The sequence below is a fragment of the Alligator mississippiensis genome, chromosome 1 (assembly GCF_030867095.1).
Source record: "Alligator mississippiensis isolate rAllMis1 chromosome 1, rAllMis1, whole genome shotgun sequence".
In the NCBI taxonomy this organism is placed as follows: domain Eukaryota; kingdom Metazoa; phylum Chordata; order Crocodylia; family Alligatoridae; genus Alligator; species Alligator mississippiensis.
This window is the reverse complement of record NC_081824.1, coordinates 292,336,657-292,349,671: the sequence shown is the minus strand read 5'-3', so window position 1 is coordinate 292,349,671 and position 13,015 is coordinate 292,336,657. Positions and strand designations below refer to the sequence as shown.

Sequence of the window (13,015 nt, the reverse complement as noted above, 5' to 3'; positions counted from 1 at the left end):
CAATTTTAATTGCACAGCTACAAACTTGTAAATGTTATGCATGGAAAAACTCAAAATTATGCAGGTACTTCGTATGGTTGGGTGATGGGTGTGGGGTGTGTATGTAGGGGGAGTGGAATTTGTGGGAGGGTGTGTGGGGTCTGGAGCCAGGGACAGGGGGTTGCCTATAGAGGGGTCTGGAACCCAGGGAGGGGGGGACCCCCCGCATGCCTTGGAAGGATGTCCAATCTGAGCAGGATCTCGCGGAGTTGCGAGAGGCATGCCCGTAGCCCAAACATGGCCCCAGCAGCGGTGGGCTCCCTCCACCCTTGCCCTAGTAGCGGCAGCCCAGTGTGGGGGTAGCTGCTCCAGCCCGGACTCGAACTTCCTCACTTATTTGCAGGAGGTGGCTCCATGGGAATCCTGCCCCCACCCTCTGGCAGCAGCTTCCTCTGCAGAAGTGCAGGGCCACTGTCGCCACTGCTCCCTGGGGGCCCTGACTGGGGATGTGCCCAGTAGACCTGGAGGCAGCTTGTGCTAGAGCTCCCAGGCAGTCTCAGCCCGCCCTGAGCCTGAGCCCTGGGGCCAGAGGATGCCAAGCAGCCCTGCCATGGCTCAGCGCTGCCTTCCCCAAACCCCTGCCTCTGCCAGCCTTGCTGCTTAAGGGCCTGGACGGGGGGGGGGGGGGCATGGGTGTGCCTCCCCTCTCCCCCCTTCCTGCTGCAGTGGTCCAGAGCCTGCACCTGGGCTGCTCTGCAGCTCCTCTGCACTGCCACCACTTCCCCACTGTGTGGCCCAGAGGCAGTGGTGATGGTAGCAGGGCTGGGCAGCCTGGGTGCAGGATCCAAAACCATGTGCACAACGCATTAGAAAATTAACGCATTAATTGGTTCTTGCCTTAATCATGCATATTAACTGCGATTAATTGACAGCCCTATTTTAAAATATAAATTTACTTAGTGACTCTTGGGCTTCACAAAAAATATAATTAACTGAATTAAATATTCATCTATTTGCAGTGGTCTGGCAGTGTTGTACCTTGTATAACAAAGGGAGATTGAAGTTACACTGTTAAGCTGACTTGTTGTTTATCAGACTGACAAAAAGCCTGTGACCCACAAGTAGGGGATGTTAAACTTAGGAGAAAATTGGTAGCCATGATTCTATGATAAAGGACCTGAAACAGACAAACTGAAGGAAAACCTAAACAGTAAAATTCTACCCTTTTACAATCAATAGCAAAACTCCCATGGACTTCAATGTAGATGTACTTTCAGAATTCTGTCTGCAGAATAATCTAAGGAAGTCTGAGCTAAATTTAAATGAGCTAGTTTGGTTACCAGAAGCAGTCTAAAATACAGCAGCACAGAATTTAGGGGTATGGACTAATTTACCTTGTTAAGAAGCATTGTCTTTTTTAGATATCTTCTTTAATGCTCATTCTTGTATTATATTGCAGTTTACAGTGCAGACCTAATTTATAATCCTCGGGTCATCCTAGAAGGGATGTCAGGAGAAATTTTCTAGCAACTGAAGGTGTTTTAGTGATTCTGTAAATTAAAACGATAATCCCAATTCTTGCAGATAATTACTTTGACTTCAGATCGATTACTTAAATGTGACTGCTTGAAGGATTAAATATAACAAACTAAGACCCTAACTTTAGTCTTAGAAGTTTTTAGTGACATAAAATTCTCTACGTTTACTGTTATTACTATTTTTAATTATATAAACTTTACTTCATTTTTTCTTCAGTTTAAATTACAGTTATTTAAAGAAAATTTATTGTGCTGATTTTGCTACAAGTAGGTTTTGTAAAGTTAGTTGCTAAATGAAAACGAAATATTCGGAATAGTTCAATATTGGGGTTTATTAAACATTTTAGTGTCTGTATCATAAAAGTATATACAAAATTAAAATGTGATTATATATGGTATAACACACATAAATTTAATGCTGTTTTTCTTTTTTTCTTTTTATGTGAAATCATTCTTGACACGTGAACTATTGTGTACTAGGGATTTAGGACTCCGAAAAAAAATGTTCCCTAAGTCTTGTGTTGATTTTTACCAGCACATTCATGTTGCATTATATAATGTAATATGTGTAAATTTGTCTTAGGAAAACCTTCCTGTTGCAGGAGACAATGATGTGAAAGTACAAGTTAAAGCCTGTGCTCTGAGCTGGATGGATACAAAGGTATTTATTTTTACAAAATTTAAGTAAAGCTAGCAGAGTTGACTCTTCCTATCTGGAAGCTTAACCAGATCCTCAGCTGATAAACTGGCATGGTTCCATTTCCATGCCAGTTGAGAATGGAATCATATTGCAGTGTTGTAGTTCATTTATTTAATGTAAGTAAAATAAAAGGCACCTGTGCATTGGTACCTAATTTTTTTTTTTGAGAGATCAACCTGCCAGCTGTGAGCTATCTATAGTAATAAAACTAATTTGTTAGGTGAAGTTGTACCTATTGTGGAAGGTAAACGTGGCATCCCAAGTGGCTGGCTGGATAAACTGGAGAAATTATCCAAAATCAATCGCATGAAATTCAGTAAGGCCAAGTGCAAAGTCCTGCACCTGGGATGGAATCATTGAAGTTAAAAATACAGACTGGCAAATGATTGGCTTGGCTGCAGTACTGCAAAGAAGGACCTGGAGGTTACAGTGGGTCATAAGCTGAATATGAGCTCACAATGTGCTCTTACTGCGCAATAAAAAAAAAAAAAAGCCAACAGCATCCTAATTTGCAATAACAAATGTGTTGCTTGCAAATCAAGGGAAGTGATTCTTCTTTATGGGACTAGTGAGACCTCACCTGGAGTATTGTGTCCAGGTTTGGATCTCACACTTCAAGAAGGATGTGAACAAGTTGGAAAGGATCCAGTGGAGAGCAGCAAAAATGATTAGAGACCTGGGAAATAGACTTGCAAGGAAAGGCTGAAAGTATTAGGTTTATTTAGTCTGGAGAAGAGAAGACTGAGATGGGGTTTTACAATCTCCCTTAAGGTACTTGAAGATGGTCATAGAGAGGTTGGAGATGGGTTTTTTCCTTGTCTATAGGGGACAGGACTAAGAGTAATGGCCTCAAACTGCAACACACTAAGAGGAACTTTGTCTTTGAGGGGGTATCAAACATTTGAACAAGCTGCCTGGAGAAGTGGAATCTCCATTCTTGAAAGTTTTCAACAGTAGGTTAGACAGACAGTTGGCTGAGGTTGTCCAGTTGGATGGTCCTACCCTGAGCAGGGGACTGGACTAGATGACCTCAAAAGTTTTTTACATTATGTAGGGCTTTAATTTCTGTTGAAGAGTACAGAATATATAGACTTCATTCTACATTCAGGCTTATGAACATGTGGCCTGTATGTGCTAATGTCACTAAGACCTAAATTACAACTTTAATACAGTAAAAGCTGTGTTAACCGGCATTTTATTAGCTGGGAAACTCTATTAACCGGCATCCAAGCGACATGGGAAAAGCGAAACCGGAAGTACTACTTTCGGGGGACTTCCCATTTCGCTGCCGTGAGCTGAATTTTTCTTCGCCACTTTTTCGGCCCACAGCCCAGGGCAAAGCAGCCTGCACAGGAAAAAGCAGCCTGCGCAGGGGCCCCCTCCGCATCCCCCAGCACACAGACAGTGCACATTTGATTAACCAGAATATTTGATTAACCGGCATCCCCCATTCCCAGGAGATGCCGGATAACAGAGCTTTTACTGTACTGGGAGACTGATTTTGTTCATGTACTTACTAGCTTTGTTAATGTTTATAAATGCTTCTTATAAATAAATTTTTAGAAAGAGAGACCTTAACAGCATCAACTTTTTAATATTTTTTAAAATGTGGTACATGCCACTTTTATTTTAATGATGTTTTTGGTTAGGGGACATTTTTTTCATTTTTGAATTCATGTTCTTATAATATGATCCCTAGTTTATGGCTAAAGGGAAAACGTTTTGGCATAAAAGTTCTAACCATGACTTTGTAATTTAGCTTTTGTCAGAAATTAAGTTGGAGAAGGAATTTCTACCTGTTGGAAGGGAGATTTCTGGAGTGGTGTTGGAGGGTGAGTCTATTGACAGTGATGTAATACATTCATCCTTGATAGGAGGAATTTATGTGCACTAGTTTAAGGTTAGTGAGAATTATCTGAATTCAGTGTTAGTCTTGGGAGGTAAAATTATCTGGAATTTATTTTCTTGAACTATTAATTAAATAATGTAACAGTTAAACTGAATGTAAAAGATTCAGAGGTAAAAAAGGCAGCATGTAGCAAAGTGTTAAATGGAGTATGCTAATATATTTACTATAAATGTTGTAATGGGCTCCAATTTATTTTATAAGAGTATTTGTTGGAATTGTAAGGACAAAATAAGTTTCAGGAATTTAAGCTATTGTTCAATGAGCATCCACCTTTACTTTGCTTAAAGTGCAGATGCTGCAAACATTTATGCATTTTCTTGTTTGTGTAGTGTTTGTAGGGGTGGTGTCTATTAGGGGTGTGCAAAGCAGGCAGTATTCAATTCAGCCCGATTTGGGGGACAGTGATTCGATTTGCTGATTCGAATCGCTGTCCTGATTCGATTTTGCCGAATCTGAAGATTTGATTCTGATTTAAAAAATCAGTGATTTGGCCACAGACACAGCTTTATATGTTTTTTCTACATACTTTGAGGTACCAGGTGACTTATGAATGCTGAGATGGTGGGGCACATAGAGCGTCCCACAGGAGTGCAGGGGGTCCCCCATGTATTCAGCAGTGGACCTGGAAGTAGACCAGTACTTCCGGTTCACTTCCGGGTCCACCACCAAGTGCGCTGGGGACTCCCCCACACTCGCATGGGACACTCCATTCACCCCACCATCTCAGTGGTCACGAGCCGCCTAGTACCTCGAGGTATGTAGAAAAAATATATAAAGCTGTGTCTATGGCCGAATTGTCAAATCTCTCCGAATCAAATCGGAGACATCCAATTCGATTCGGGGAAATTAATGGGTCTCCTAATTAGATTCAGAGATTCAGCTATCAAATTGGGCCAAATCTCCAAATCAAATCAGCGACGGAAGCTTCGCACAGCCTTGGTGCCTATGGTAAGTGTTCACGTGCTGTGAAAAAAATTGTCTGTTAATTTGCTTAATGTATATGAATAAGATATAGCCTGTCCTGCATGAAGAGTTTATTTTTGTAAGGGAGAGCTAGTATATAAAGTTCTCTAAAAAGTTTGTTTTAAATTAAAAAATATTTGCTTCTGTTTTCTCTCCTCTTGCCCAAATTGAAATTTTCCCCCCTGAAGTTGGAAATAAAGTGTCCTCCTTTCAACCAGATGATGAAGTAGTAGGTAAGTTAATATTGGTGTTTATCAATTAAAATAATTTTAAAAATAAATTAATTAATTATTCAAAGTTACAGTGAATGCTTTCATTACAAGTTAGACGTTCTGATTTTTTTTTTCCTGAAAAAGTTGTAATTTGATGTCATAGTAATGTTTTACTTTTGGCAGTAGTCAGTTTTCATTAACTGGAATCCTAATTGAAAAGTTACTGTTGTGGAAATTATCTGAATGAGACAGGGGCAAATACTCAGCTGGGTTGGGCTTAAAGCTTCACTGCACCGAGTAAATTTTGCATATCATCTATACCACTAGTGCAATTGTATACAGATTTTTTTGGTTTTTTGGTTTTGTTTTTTTGTTTTTGTTTTTATAGATGTATATCTATTTCTGTGGGCATGCAAGGTGGCATCAATATTTATATTTTATATGCCTATTACTGGTCTCTAGAATATATTCATTTGGTAACTTCTGGTAATCAGAATTTTGCTGCTTCTTGTAGTTTGCTGAGGCTTGGTCACTTTGACATTCTAAATTAAATCTTGATCCAGCAAGGCATTTGAGTTTTGGAGCTTTAAGCATATACTCATTAACTTCCACGGGATTATTCATAGATCCAAGGCTGACTCAAGTTTAATAAACCAGTTTAGGATACTTTTGTTCTAGAAATTTCAGTTTATTACACATTTTTTGTTCTGCATGTCCAATTCTTAATATGTAGCAGATTGCATATATAAAATATGTATTTTATACATCGTGTTTATAAAGTCCTTGTGTAACTTTAAATTTTAATAACTTTGGATATACACATGATAGAAGCAAACTGTAAATGGTGATTGGAAAGCATAATGCATTAAGTTTTTTTAGCATAGTGTAAGCTATGCATAGGGTAAGGATTGCAAATGCAATTCATGAAATCACTCAGCAGCAACTGGAATATGTTTTCTATGAGTTGGAAAATTGGATTGAATGATGCATCATAAAAGAGGGTGGTTATGTTGAAATTTGAGGTGTATTGTGTTAAAACTTAATGAATTATGTTTTCAATTGCCATTTACAGTTAGCTTCTTCATGTGTACATCCAAAGTTACTAAAGTTTAAAGTTGCACAAGGACTTCATTAAATGACTTGTATACAACATGTGTTGATTGTTGTTCCAAAAAGCTCTAAATCAAAATCCTAAATCAGTTAAAAATGTCCAGGATTATCTAAATTTTGAAAGCCCTTTATTAATTTCAAATGTAGTGAAAGAAAATTTGAAATCACTCTTTCCACATAAAAATGTAGTGACTCCTGTGGTTTAATAATTGATGATGACATATTGTACAGTTCATAACATTTAGATCTATCTGATAAAGTAGCACCCGATTTATATTCCAGACTCTTGTAGATTACAGACAACACTTAACCACAGTGGAGTAGACAAACAATAAACAGTTCTACTGTGCTAAATCACTTGAATACTGAATAAAGATACCCCCAGAGAAATATGTAGTAACTTTACTACATGCCATATATCAGGATAAAACTGACTACAGGAATAGGTGCACAAGATAGGCATTTGTTCAGTGCAACTTGGCTTCCCCTTCGACATACTAGCCAGATGCTGAAAGAACGCCCACTGCAGGCATCTCACTTGGGAGAGTTGGTCATGTGACTGTCCTTATGGAGTAAATTTACTACCTGGTAGAAATTACTCAATAAATTTACTACCTAGTAGATATTACTTTTGTCAGAAAGGTGCATCATTAACAATCACAGTATCTTTGCCAAAATTATTTGTTGTAAACTGAAGTTTACAACAAAAGTTATGGACAAACAAACAATTCACCTTGGCTAAGATAAAAGGAGTCAGGGCTGTACTATGTATCAGTTCCTCCAGGTAAGCTTGCATGCTTCTTTTATATCATCCAGAGCAGTTGACCCTGTAGTAAAGTGAGTACCCTGTTCAACTTGCTGTTATTTCATCATTTGTCCATACTGAAGTTAAATAGATGGAGTCTGATAATGCATCCCTTATTTATGTGCCAATTAGTCCTTGATTGAGACATGGCAACAGTACAGCTTTCTCTAGCATGATTTTAGTGGGGGGGAGTACTTTAAAGCAAGCAGTTGAAGAGTCAAAGACGATAAATCTTATACCACCCACATATTAAACACAAGCACTTTATTCTTTATTCTTTTCAAAGAGAATGCATACTGCATCACAGAACAGCATTAATTGTGCCTCTTGAACTGGCAGGAGTTCTTGGAGCATTCCTGATCTGCAGTCCACAGAAAAGCCAAAACCTACCCCTTGACCCAAACCCTGCAATCATTAGTAGCCTGGAACACTTCTGAGCTCTCCCTATATAACAAATGAGATGAAAATTAATATAAAGCACTAATCTGTAAATCAAAATTAAATGGAGGGCTGCATTTAATAACATGAAGCCTTCTGGCAATGACATTGGGCCCTGTTCTTCAAAGGGCTGACTGTCCATAGTTGTGTTTGTGTTTTTCTGCAGAGCCCAAAATATAGTATTGAGACTCTTCAGAGTACTTAGTACTCTTGACTTCCATTAATTTCCAGATTCCTACTTCTGATATGATGCAGCATCTCAGAGCTAGCCAGATATAAGTTTGGGCCTGGTGTTTACTTAAGAATATGTAACATTTTAAAATCTTTAAAAATTCTAAAAAATGCACAACTTTTTATATCAACGTTTGCATCTAATTGTCAAGAAAGGCATATCTTAATTTATTGAAGCTTCATTTTGCTCTTGGTACAGTAGAGCTACCTTTAAGTTAAAAAATGTAAAATATCAAAGTCTCTTTAAACATCTCTTAGGATTGTTCTAGGCCTTTTTTTCTGAAAGGATTGTAAATACATTTTTTCATATTCAAAATTTGAAGTGAAATACAATCAATGTTGAACTGTCTTCAAAATCAGAAGTCTATATGTAAACTGCTAGGGGCTTGTATTCAGAAGAGAGCTGTCTCCTTTTCTTTTGGATTTGGCATATTAAAGTAAGGGACTGAAGGACTGACTAGGTTATATAGGTAATGGCATCCAGGTCAAAACGTATTATGCAAAGCAGGATGATAAGACGTTTCTGTCCTTGGTGCAAGTTCATGAATTATCTTGGCCTCTATAATAAATTAAACCATGAAAGGGATTTTGGCTGCAGCCAAATCACAGTGAGGTCTAAGGTTTCATCTGTGTAGTAAAGCAAAACTTGGGTTTTGCTAAGTTTAAGCACATCAGTTATTTTAAGTTCTTCATTATGTAGATAAATGTCCATGCAGGGAGGTATTGCAGAATAGCTATTCTGGAGCATAATGAGCTGCAGATGCATATAAACACAACAGCCGATTCACCATTGTACAGAGGCAGCACAATGGTTAAAGGAAATGGCAGATAAATTGGCTGGTAATTTTGAGCCAAAGACTTTGCTGGTGTAAATGGATACAGCTCTTTGTTTTCAGAAAGTCTTCAGATCTGGGTAGGAGAGGGATACAGAGATGCCTGAGAAAATTATAAGATCTGGGGGTTTTAATATGCTCTATGATGCCCCTCTTCCTTTCATCTCTTGCATATTATTTTTCTTCTCTTGGGAGTCCAGAAACTTAACCTAATGCCAAAATCTTTTGTTCTTCAACCCACAACCTTCTGTCTTCAATTGAAAAGGCATTGTTTTGGTCAGGATAGACTTTTTGCCTCCCTTCTATGTCTCCTTTTTTTCCGCTTCCAGCTTTCTTTCTTTTTTTTTTCCCTTTCCTTTTTTCTGCCCCTCTCTTTGCCTGTTTTCTCTTTTCCCTTTCCCATCAATTTTCACCACCTTCTTGCTCTCTGCCCCTCCTTGCCAACTTGCCTTCTATCTGGCACTCATCCTATTGCTTCCTAAACATAGTGCTCCAAAACACCTTGCCCTTTCTATGCCCACCTGCAGTGTGACAGCTCTTGTTTTCCTTTTCTCATTGCTTTCCTTGCTATACCTAATCCACTTGGGTAGGATAGAAAGGGGAGCAGAGTGAAATAGCATCTATTCCTCTTCTCATAATGCATGAATCTAACAAGAGAACAGTATATTAGCTCAAGAAAAGAAAATGCTAACATTCTCCTTGAAACATACTGGTATCTTGCACCATTGGTCTTTGCTTAGAGCTAGGTGGTTTCAACGTGTAGCCCACGAGCTGCTTGGGGCCTGCCAAGGGTTAATTTGGAGCCTGCAGACTCCCACCTGGGCATCACTCCCCCCATTACTCTGGCTGCTGCTGCTCTTGGGGTTTCTCCCTGCCTACTCTGGCTTCTGCTTCCTGCCTTTTGCTCTGGGGGCAGCGTGGTATGGATGAAGTGGTGCACTCCACAGAGTCCAGGGAGCCTGCAAACTCAGTTGAGAAGAAGAGTGCTGCTGGTGATGTGTCATGTAGCCTAGAGGGCACCTGGCCCATATGGCATACAGCCCTAGCCACTCTCAAAGTTGGACATCCCTGACCTAAATCATCCTAGTAAGAACCATAGTCATGGCATTAGAAGGGACCGACCACAAGAGTCCTCTAATCTGACTGCCTACAAAGATTTAAAAAGAACTATTCCTAAACCATCCCAGGCAGTTGTCTGATTTAAACATTCATGTTTTATTTGAATGAATATTCACAAGGCTCTCCTCTTTTCCTTCCTAGACTCTCTTTGCTAATCATTGACATTCATGCCACTTTTGTGATTCATAAAGACAGAAAATAAAATAATAATAACTATATTGATTTAGTGTGACTAATGTATTACCCTTTCCACCCTTGAATCAATTTATAATTTTCAATTACAGATGGATGTTTGGAGTTACCTTAATATTCTCAACCTTTTAATGCAAAACACTAGCTTAAATGGAGCAGATGCCTGTCTGTGTGCACCTTTGCCTCCCAGTTGTGTAAATTAAAAGTATCATAGTGCTAAACCCTTATGATTGCAACCCCATATGCTCCCACTGCTCTTCAGGACAGAAACTCTCCCTTGGCAGAGGGATGAATTTCATCTTTCTGAGATCATTTAGAAACAGACAGTTCCACATCAGTGCAAAGGGCTTAGACTAGAGAGGCCTTGTTGCCCCTTCCAGTACCATGATTCTACAATTCTTATTAGGGAGGTAAACCAGATCTATATTCTTTCCGTTTGATTATGTAAAACTGAGAAGAAAAGAAATGTGGTTTAAAGCTATGCTAATATTTCATTTGTAATACATGCCTGGTCTGAATTGAAAGTTTATTTTCAATATTCTCAGGAATTTTACCTCTAGATTCTGAAGAGTCTGGTGTCTCTGAAGTTATTCTGGTTCATCAGCATTATTTGGGTATGTAATTGCTATCACTCTAATACTTTCACAGCCAGTTAACTGGATCTCTGATCTGTTTGTGTTTTCCCAGGTAACAGCAGTAACGCAGGGATGTCAAAGCACTGGCCTGTGGAGCACTGTCATCCAAATCATGGGTCCTGAAGTTGACCCACATGCAGTGCTCTCTAGATTAGCCCTGTGCACTGCCTGTGGCACCACGTTGGGCTAGGCTACATGGCATCCTTGTTGAGCTGGTCTATAGGTCTGACCTAGCCCACAAGGCTGGTCTTGCATCATTTATTCAGCCCATGAGCCCAATCTGGCTTCAGCACCTGATAAGCCTGCAAGTCCTGATATGTTTGACGCCCCTGCAGTAAGTAGTTATTTAGAGGGACCAGCATGTTGTAGCTGTGATGGTCCAGAAAGTATGCAAGAAGCAAGGGCTTTTTGGTAATATCTTTTATTGAATCAACTGTATAGTTGGGAGAAACGTTGTTTATTTGACTTACTATATTTACCCACATCCAAGATGACTTAAAATTTAAGAGAACTCCCCAATAATTAGATTCTGTACATGGAACAAGACAAGCTTTCAGGCATAGTTTTTCCCAGACTAGAGGAGGGGCATTTTGTGCCAAAAACTTGTCGAATATCTCTCCCAGCAGTTTGTCCAATAAAAGACATCACCAAAAAAGTCCTTGGTTTCCTCTTTATCACTTAGAGGGTTAATGTTCTGACTGAACCGTACAAGCTGACTCATGCTTCCCCCCCCACCCTAACTTTCCTTCTAGTTGCTTCACTTTCTCTTCCTGCTGACTTCCCTGACCTACCACAGAGATAAACATTTTAAAAACATGCTGTTGCTGAGAAATTTAATATCTTCTCTCCGAACCTTGACCTCTGATCCTGAATTATCATCTGGGATCAGAGGAACACCTGGAATGTATACTAACATCTTAGAAGTGGAGGGAGGAAATGTCAAAAGATGAAAGTCCAGGGAAAATAGTACTGTTGTTTTCACCTGCATTTCATTCCTTAGCTGCTATAATGTTTTCAGTTGGCCTTTCATGGAGGTAATTTGCTCTAGTGGAGAGAGCACTGGACTGAAAATCACAGAAGTTTGGCTCCATTCCTGGCTTTGCTAACGATGCAGTGCCACCTTCAGCAACTTCACTGTCTACATGACTTTGTAGTGTATCTTCCTAGTTTCTTTCTGTTCTGACTCCATCCTTGGAGAAACCAGTCTTTACAGTTCTACAAGGTATTTTTAGAGTTATTGAAGGGTGTTTTAGTGACAACAGACTTCTCCTTTAACTATAAATACTTGGGAAAATATCCTTGATCTCTCCTAATTTTGTTTTATAAGTTGAATCACTTAGGTTAAATCTTTCAGGTTATGATTTTTTTTAATGGCTGTGAGAAGTCACAAGTTTATGGAGACTGAAGATAAAGGCTTATTACTCTTCCTGATACAAAACTGCAGGCTAAGCAAAATGAAAGCTAGAAGAATTTGCTCGCAAAGTAGATGTGGTAGTTACGGAAGAAAAACACTTCTCTCTCCTTTGTTTTTGATTTCCTTTATTTTCTTGCTTGGTCTACATACAGTAATATGTGTTGCTTCAGACAGCATCTCAGAGAATTCCAGAGTTCTCTTCTAGTTCATCAGCATAGCTGTTTTGGATGTCACAGTAATTACTCTCTGCTCCAGGGGTATTGGGGGAAGTTGTGAAACTGCAGTCCCTGATTTGTAGATCGAAAATATATTTCAGGGGGGCTTTTGGTGCCTTAGGAATGTAGAATTCATTGGGTTAACTGTATGCTAGGATTTTAGCTAAGTTAGCACCGCTTCCTAGGTCAATGCTAAATTCTCAGCTGAACCATTTAGATTGCCTATATGAGAAACAAATGCATTTCTACCTGGAAAGTCTAGTTTGCAATGTGACTCTGGATTTATCATGCTCTACCAGCATGTGGGTAAAGCTCAAAACTCCATAATACTTTTAATGGTGCAAAATAGTGACATAGCTTCCCCAAGCATTGATATCTTGGCCTTTATATGTTATGCATGGTTGCAAGTTAAAACACCCCATTGTGAAATATAAGGGTCCAAAAATTTAAGATATACATATGTTATAAAAACATTTGGAAAAAGTTCCAACATGTGCTGAAATAAAGCCTTCAGCATATGGGTTGAACCCATTTTTTCATTCTCTTTGAGGATTCTCAGTGTAAAAGGAAGTAGAGAGAACCTTTTAAGATTTATTTCTGTTGGGAACTTTTGAGGGGCCAGGGTACAAGGGGTTCTTTAAAAAAAATCAACAAAAAAAACCCCCAAAACCAAAAACCCACAGTATTTTAATTTGAACCGAAGGGCTCAGTTTGCTGCAGAG

General features: G+C 39.2%; 1 protein-coding gene across 3 annotated transcripts in view; it reads left to right on the top strand.

Annotated features, from left to right (window-relative positions):
• The window catches only part of CRYZL1 (crystallin zeta like 1), a 32,388-nt gene that overhangs the window by 3,525 nt on the left and 15,848 nt on the right, over positions 1–13,015 (top strand). For all 3 annotated transcript variants that reach the window (XM_019476406.2, XM_059720725.1, XM_059720724.1), the window contains 4 exons: positions 2,101–2,178; positions 3,977–4,049; positions 5,278–5,322; positions 10,575–10,643. In XM_019476406.2, the coding sequence (XP_019331951.1) occupies positions 2,101–2,178; positions 3,977–4,049; positions 5,278–5,322; positions 10,575–10,643 (265 nt within the window). The remainder of the gene's footprint in view (positions 1–2,100; positions 2,179–3,976; positions 4,050–5,277; positions 5,323–10,574; positions 10,644–13,015) is intronic.